Here is an 8,505-nt window from a genome sequence, read left to right as displayed (position 1 = left end):
CAGAAATCAACCAAATACCATTTGGAACCAGTATTTACTGGCTGCTGATAGGCGCTCACAGACTGAAAAACACTTTTATTTCATAATTATTTGCATTATACAACTACATTATATTTAACATGTTTAAGTAGATTTTCATCTCTTGATATTTGAAGGGGGCAGCGCCCCAGCGCCCTGTACTGGCCAGTGGCCGCTGCAACCAAATCATCCCACTCCCCCTCAAATTGCTAAACAGTTAACACTGAACACATTTACACCACCTCCCCTGTCCTCACAAGGTTCACTTTACAGTGACTGTCTCATGTGTAGCCCACCAGACGTGGCGTGCTAGGGAAACTCTTGCGCATGCTCATGCACTTCTCCTGGTCCAAGAAGAGAGAGTTGCCTTTGATAGACAGGTCATGCTCCAGGGAGACTTTGGTCTTGACCAGCATGTGCAGGGTGTTTTCAGCCTCCATCAACCTCTCCTGAAGCTTCTGGATGGTGTCCTCGATCTCCCTCACCTCACTCACCAGTCTGAACAGGGAAGGATGGAAGACAGGCAGATTACTACTGACTTAAAGAAGAAAAAAAACCCACGTAAAATAGAAAAGATATTCGGTGGTTACAGTGTGGTGGAACTTTAAACTATGAATTCAGCGCCAGCTTTGTTCTTACGTCTTACTGAGTGGGGTAACTTCTATGAAAATGTCTGCAGAAACACCTTTACTCTGAAAATGTAAATTTAACTATTGCAATGCAGTCGTGGTCGCATTGCCACTTTACCGGTAATGTGGGCTGTCTCTGCACAGCTCCACATTAGGCCTGCGGATCCTTTCCTCCAGCCTAGTTTGGGCCACTTTCAGCGGGCACTCCTTATCTTTTAGGGCCTTTTTCAGGGACTCAATCAGCATCTCTGTCTGGAAGATCTCTTGCAGAGTCTGTGCCAAGAGGTTTGAGAAAGGGAATAGTAAAATAGTCTAAAAAATGAAAAAATTGCTGAACATTTGACTGAGGATATCACTGAATTGTACAGGTGAAATGGGAACAATTGGCTCAAAAATGTACACAAGAAAAAGACAGGAATCAGGGACACTTTGTCATTTCACTTCATGTACTTGCATACATGAAATTAAATGAAATATCGTTTCCCCCAGCCCACAGCAGTGTAACACAAAGACAAAAACACATATCCAAAAACTACAAGAACACACATATCCAAACTAGAACACATATCCAAAGTAAACACATATACCCAAATTAAACCCATATATCCAAACTAAGCAACAACAAAAGAAATCGCTGTCGAAGAGAACCAACGCTAGCCAGGATGACTGTTAGAACTGCTGGTCTGCATGGACTGCAGTGAGCTTAGAGTGCCCCGCTACCGCGTCCTGTCAGACTGCCCTCGGTGCTTCCTGTTTGGGTGCAGCTCCGGTCAGGGCTATGGTCCCTGGGCCCACAGGACGCAGAAGACCAGGCTCCCACAGCCAATCCAACAATAGCTGTCCAGCCAGATACTACCAACACACCTCCCCACACTCCACGCTCCACACGATGACACCAAAAACACCACAGTCAACGCTAGGCGAGGCTGCCGCCAGACCACCCTTGGTGTTATTGGAACTGCCGGTCTGCATGAGCTAGCAGTTAGCTTAGCCTGCCCCGCTTCCGCATCCTGTCAGACTGCCCTCGGTGTTTCCTCCTCGGGTGCAGCTCCGGTCGGGGCTGTGGTCTCTGGGCCCACAGGACGCAGCAGACCAAGCTCTCCCAGCCGATCCAACGCCAGCTCTCCCAGCCATCAAACGAAGACACAAACTTAGATGCAGATGTGGACAAAGACTGCATGGACAGTACTGGTTGAGCCCGCTGCAAATGCGAGTTCGCGCCGCCATCTTAAGGAAAGGATTAGTTTTCCTATCACCTTTATTTTACTCTAAATTATTAAATGGGGGAATTGGCACATTGACTCTGTCCCTGGGACAGCAATCACAGACCACTTCACCCTACGCCTGGGAGATCCCATCTGATGACAGTGAACATGGTAAGATATGAAATGCGAACAGACTAATGAAAAAAAACATGTTGGGCCATTAAGGTTTTAATGAAAATCATTTAAAAATTATGATGTTTAACTTGGGGATGAGAAGAAATGTTGCTCTCTGTTGATGAGGCAGAGACAACTCTAAGATAGTGTAGTGCCTTATTTTATTTTTTTAACCTGATTTGTGTGCAACCTCATCTGATAAGACGATGCAGCACAGTGTTTTTCCTTTTTCTATTTATATTCATGGGATGTAATGATGCATTTACATCATGCAGAGCAATATTCAATGTCCATGTGTAAAATTTAGTGTATCAAACTCGGTGATTAAAGTTTTCTGTTGTACGTGAGCGGGTTTTTCACATTGCATAAATGTGAATTTGCTGTTACATTTGCGCGTATGTTTGCAGCAAAGCAGCTATGGCAGCATCAACTATCAATGTAATGTCAAACTTCTATTTTCATCTTGCTCTGGTCTTTTAGGAGTTGTTACCATTACATAATATAATAAGGGATGAAAATACTGGTTATTTTGTTGATTATATTTGGAATGAAAATACAATTTCCAATATTTAAATGACTCTCTTAGTAGTATTCAGTACATCTATTGTAAGCAATATTTTCGAGCACGGCGCTAATGTCTGCCGTCTTTTCCATATGACGCGAAGATATAATGTCAGAGAATTACCACCCCTCAGAACTACACACCGGTCGAGGTTTATTAAAGACCGTGTGCCTCACATAACAAAGGTCTGCCCAGCCTACCCAACAGCTGATGTGGATTCAGACTATGAGCCCTACAATTAACTCATCTAACAATGGGACCCATTGTAGATGCCGAGGGCAGAGGGGAGATGATGGCACAAGCAATGAAAGAGGCATCTATTTCAGGTCATTTCTTCTAACTGGACTATTTAACAGTATACAGAGTTTGTTGAGTTTGACTGTCACGATCCGTAACGCAATTATGGCAGATGGCGCTGAATATAGCCCTGGTATGTTGTAAACCTAGAAAAGAGGAACCATTTCAAACACTCACATGGTCTTCCAACAGTATACAATATATATCTCCTCATATTAGATGGCAAACTGCATTAACCACCGGAAGAGCAAAGCAAATATTTTCTCTTTCACCCGAATATACTTGAAATCGTGTCACTGTGTCCCTGATGTCATTATTAATCATTGCATCCCAATCTGTATAATGTCTCATTCTCACAAGATAATGCATTAGTCAACTAGCTAGTTATGCAGCAGATGAACCCCCAAAAAAAGCAATCTCTTGATTTGAGGGAAATGACAAATGGAAAGGTTAGAGTGTGAGGGCACTCAGCGGCCACCTTAGCTAGATGGGCCTGCAGGCTGTTCTTGGCATCAGCAGTTTCTGATATGCGGTTTGTGAAAGCTACATTGACGTTGTTGAACTGGCTCCACATCTCATTGGACGTGGCGTTCAGCAAGACCTCTATCTCGTCCCTCAGCTTGTGGGAAGTGGCCCGCTGACTCTGAGAGTGCAGGATGTTGTCATCTGTGAACTTCGACCATGAGTCGGGCAGCGAGAGCCTGACAAAACAAATTAGAAATGAATAGGCATCACGATACAATAAGGCACGCTTTCACCCCGTCTGGATTCCTGTAACTCCCTCGACTCTGGCCTCAACCAAGCTACTTTAAATGGTCTACAGTTGGTTCACAATGCAGCTGCTAGAACTAGCCGTAGGTCCCATATTACCCCTGTTCTTCCATTCCTCCATCGGCTCCCTGTAAAATTCAGAATAACCTGTAAGATCTTATTGATTACATTTAAAGCACTACATGATCTTGCCCCCAGTTACACTTCTGATCTTCTCATTCCACTTCCCCGCCACTCTGATCCTCAAACCTTGGTCTTTTATCCATCCCTCGCTCCAACTGCAGAACACAAGGTGGCTGCGCCTTTGCAGTTTTAGCCCCAAGCCTCTGCAATAATCTTCCTCAATCCATTAGATGGGCTGAATATCTTTTCAGGCAAGCCTTTTTATAGATTCCCGCCCCTGCCTTCTGTTTTGTTTCGTTTTTAGCTTGGTCTGTTACTCCCTAAGCCATATCTTTATATTCATTCAATTTATTTTATGTATTTATTTGTATTTTGTGTATTGAGTGTAAAACACTTTGTAACTGTATGTTTTTAAAAGGGCTGTATAAATAAAATGTTGCTTGCTTTATGAATGGTTTTTTTTTGTGTGCATTTTTCCCCCTCCTTTTTCTCCAAATTGTACTTGGCCAATTACTTCACTCTTTCTAACCATCCCAGTTGCTGCTCCACCTTCTCTGCCGATCCGGGGAGGGCTGCAGACTACCACATGCCTCCTCTGATACATGTGGAGTCGCCAGCCGCTTCTTTTCACCTGACAGTGAGGAGTTTCGTCAGGGGGACGTAGTGCATGGGAGGATCACGCTATTCCCCCCAGTTCCCCCTCCCCCCCGAACAGGCGCCCGGACCCACCAGAGGAGGTGCTAGTGCAGCGACCAGGACACATACCCGCATCTGGCTTCCCACCCGCAGACACGGCCAATTGTGTCTGTAGGGATGCCCGACCAAGCCAGAGGTAATACGGGGATTCAAACCACTAATCCCCATGTTTGTAAGCGATGGACTAGACTGCCACACCACCCGGATGCCCTATGAATGGTTTTTGAGTGGTTACTAATTACTTTATCAATGGTCATTAACTCATTAACTCAGGGTCATTAACTCATTTAATGGTCTTTAACTACTCAACACCATCAATAATTGAGTTCAATAATAATCAATTAGCATAAATTGTAAGATGTTGTAATGCATTGATAAAAATTACTTTTTGGATTGCCAGGTTAGAGCCCATATTTTATCAATATGAAGGAGAGTATCCATAGATGTTCTCTCAGAAACCACATGACTGGCGATTCCCATTCTCAGCGAGCAGCGCACAAAGATCATGACTTGAATATGTTGTGCAATGCATATGCAAAAATGTTTGCGTTTTTTTTTTTTTTACGATGTAACAACATGGCTTAAGTAACAGTTATTAGGTTTAGTTGAAGGTTAAAGTTAGGTAGTGGTTACGTTTAGGGTTAAAGTTAGGCATTGGTTGACATTATGGGTTAAAGTTAGGTAGTGCTCAGTGAGACTGCCATACAATGGTTTGGCTATCTTCATTGAATTACATGGTTTCCACAAGAATGTCTATGGAGACCCTTCCCTGCATGGGCTGTCAACCCAAAAATTCTTTGTTAATGCATTATACAATCTTACTACTGATTTAAAGTGCATTAATAAATGAGTTATTAACATTAATACAGTAACTAAGATGTTGTACTTCACACCAGCAAACCCTTCACAAAGTATGCTGTATTTTAAAGTGCGACCGGTAAAACTGAAGATGTTTTTGATTCTGATTTATTGCTCTACAGGACTGTTTTTATACGTGTCCTATAGTATGATGAAGTCTTACAGGCCAGGTATCCAAGAAACACCACGTGAAGGAGACTAATGCCTCATAAGGGGCACTTTTAAATACTAGAAGCATACCAAACATTACACATTATATGCTGTTTTACCTAGTTTGGTGAAAATACCATGAGAAAATGTATGTAGATGCTCCCAAGGGGGTCCATCCATCCATCCATTATCTGAACCGCTTATCCTGCTCTCAGGGTCGCAGAGATGCTGGAGCCTATCCCAGCAGTCATTGGGCGGCAGGCGGGGAGACACCCTGGACAGGCCGCCAGGCCATCACAGGGCTGACACACACACACACACACACACACACACACACACACACACACACACACACACACACACACACACACACACACACACACACACACACACATTCATACCTAGGGCCAATTTAGTATGGCCGATTCACCTGAACTACATGTCTTTGGACTGTGGGAGGAAACTGGAGCCCCTGGAGGAAACCCACACAGACATGGGGAGAACATGCAAACTCCACACAGAGGACGACCCGTGGCGACCCACCCAGGTTAAACTACCCCGGGGCTTGAACCCAGGTCCTTCTTGCTGTGAGGCGACCGCGCTAACCACTGCGCCACCGCGCCGCCAATATTGCTTTATTAATACAGTACATCTCAAAGTCTCCACAAATCAGTGGCTGTTAAATGCAGCGGGTAACCAAACTCACGAGGGGTCGAGTCTTTCGATCCCTCGGTAATAGCTGATGCTGTCGGATGCGTTCCTCAGATGGTGACACCTGTCGTCTATCCTCTGGGCCGTCATTTTGTCATTAATGTCCCTCTCCAGCTCATGCTGGGCTGCTCGGTTTGACCTGTAAGGAAACCCACACGCCGTAGCTATGATGACTGAAATACAAAATTACGCAGGAGAAGAGTTCGTTACCAAACCGTTGGTGGGACGGTTGTTTTAACCTCCTGTGTAATAGAGGAATTGGTTTGTATACCACAATGTTGTTTATATGTCAATCATCAGTGAGCTGGAAGATGAATCAAAATCTAAAAGAGAATGTATATTGATCATCTTGTGAGGAGTATCGCTACTCGTGTAATTTTTTTTATGTGTGATGGCGATCATATGATTGCATGATATATGGTCATATCAGAGAGGACATTTTGTTGTGTTGTCATTACGTCTCTTGTCTTTGGGCTGTTGAGTCCAGACTCACGCTAGTTGAGTGATGGCTCTGTCCAGATGCCGCCTCATCCTCTCCTGGCAGGACTTGACGACCTCCACCTCCTATCCGCGGCACAGGCGAAACAGGGCATACGATCGTTCTTAAGACGAGAATCAGCATCGCAGGGTCACTCATACAGCGCAAACACGCTGACAATATGATATTACCTTTATAAGGTCTTTCTCCACCCCGTCGCGTACAAGGTCGATGGACATCCGCTTCTCCCGGTGGTAGAGACACTCTTGGGATACCTGTTTAAAAAGTAATCATGACACAAATAATAACAAAAAGCCTTTTACAGCAACGTTACAAGTCATTTTATGAGCAATAGTTTCTTTAACTGTAACGTCATTATTAATGAGTCACTATTAGTAACAGTGGTTAGAGTGACAGAGTGCGCGTGCCCGCGTGCATGTGTTTCTGCAGTGCAATGCAAAACGCTCTATTCTCCAGTTTCAGGTACCGATAGTAGTCCCCGAGGAAGCCTGTTGCTACCCGATCTTCTCCTAGAGAGTCTTCCTCGTCACCAGATCTCAGGCTGCACCAAAATGACCGTACCGCCATGCCCCAAAGGATCCCGGGTCACCCGAATGACCAGTACTGGTTTGTTCTGTGTAAGGTTGCCCGGAAAGGGATTTTAATGAGGCCGTATTTGACCCATAGGCGCTTGAGCAGTTTGAAGGAACTGCCTTTGATCTAAAGTGATACCAAGGATGAAAAAGTGACTGTTCCCACAATCAAACCGCTGCCCCAGACAAAACTGTGTGACCATAGATAATGAAATGGATGCGCTGGATCAGAAGGCTTCTAAGAAATTCTGAAATTTAAGGAAACAGTTTGACCTTGTTTTTTCTTTCAAAAACAGTTAGGAGCACAGTTGCAGACACGACATACGACTAAAGGAATGTTCAAGGATCATTACACACGCACACACACACGCACGCACGCACACACACACACACACACACACACACACACACACACACACACACACACACACACTGTTCATTAACTCTTTACCTGCAGGGGTCCCTCCGTCTCTGCCAGAGCTCTCTCCAGCCTCCTCTTGACCTCGCTGAGAGCTGCTATCTCTGTCACCATGTTGTCGATCTCGTGGCTCAGTTCAGACTTCCAGAAGCCGATGTCGTTGAGGCGCTCCCCGATCGTTTTACTGGTGTTTTCTTGAGTGCGTCTCGTCAGCTGCTCCTTATCCTGTATGAGCCTGATGGTGTCTCTCCTCAGTCTCTCTGCGCTGTTTCGGGACGATTCGGATTCCCTGTAGTTGCTCTGGTTGGACTTATACCAGTCGTCAGGGGTATAGCGAGTGGTCAAGGCAGTCCTGTTGGACGGGTAAAATATGGTCTTGGCGCGAACCAGGTCCAAGTTTTCTCTGTGCGTGGAGGAAAGAGATGGGATAGCACTGCCGGGCTTAAAGTAGCTGTTGGTCCTCCACTGGTTGGCACTGGGGCTCATGGTCAAGGCCGGCTGGGGGCTGCGGTAGCTGGACGCCATGGTGGAGATGGCGGGAAGGAAGTGGCTGGTTTTGGGCCGGGTGTAGGTGGCTGTTAGGGTGGAGCCAATTAACTCCATTTCTGACTCCACTCAGGGTTCCCCTGGTCATTTGATTACAGTGCAGAAAATAGACTTGCATTTCCCAACATATATGTATTTATGTTTCAGTGCATGAACATTATTTTGGGCTCAGTGCAGTATCCTGTGTTATATAACTGCGTTAACTGTATTAATCATAACTGTGTAAATGTATTTAAAGACACTGGAAATACATTATATCAGCAAACGATGTTAAAT

At 44.9% G+C, this 8,505-nt stretch overlaps 1 protein-coding gene across 1 annotated transcript; it reads right to left on the bottom strand.

The window, feature by feature from the left end:
• Positions 1–299: 299 nt before the first annotated feature.
• Positions 300–8,286, bottom strand: tekt3 (tektin 3). The gene is made up of 7 exons (XM_056297743.1): positions 7,717–8,286; positions 6,864–6,947; positions 6,688–6,758; positions 6,190–6,333; positions 3,364–3,586; positions 766–920; positions 300–516 (listed from the first exon to the last, which is right to left on the bottom strand). The coding sequence occupies exons 1-7, from the start codon at positions 8,284–8,286 to the stop codon at positions 300–302; spliced, it is 1,464 nt and encodes a 487-aa protein (XP_056153718.1).
• Positions 8,287–8,505: the final 219 nt, after the last annotated feature.

This window comes from Lampris incognitus, chromosome 17 (assembly GCF_029633865.1).
Source record: "Lampris incognitus isolate fLamInc1 chromosome 17, fLamInc1.hap2, whole genome shotgun sequence".
Taxonomy (NCBI): domain Eukaryota; kingdom Metazoa; phylum Chordata; class Actinopteri; order Lampriformes; family Lampridae; genus Lampris; species Lampris incognitus.
This window is presented reverse-complemented; position numbering and strand designations above follow the sequence as displayed.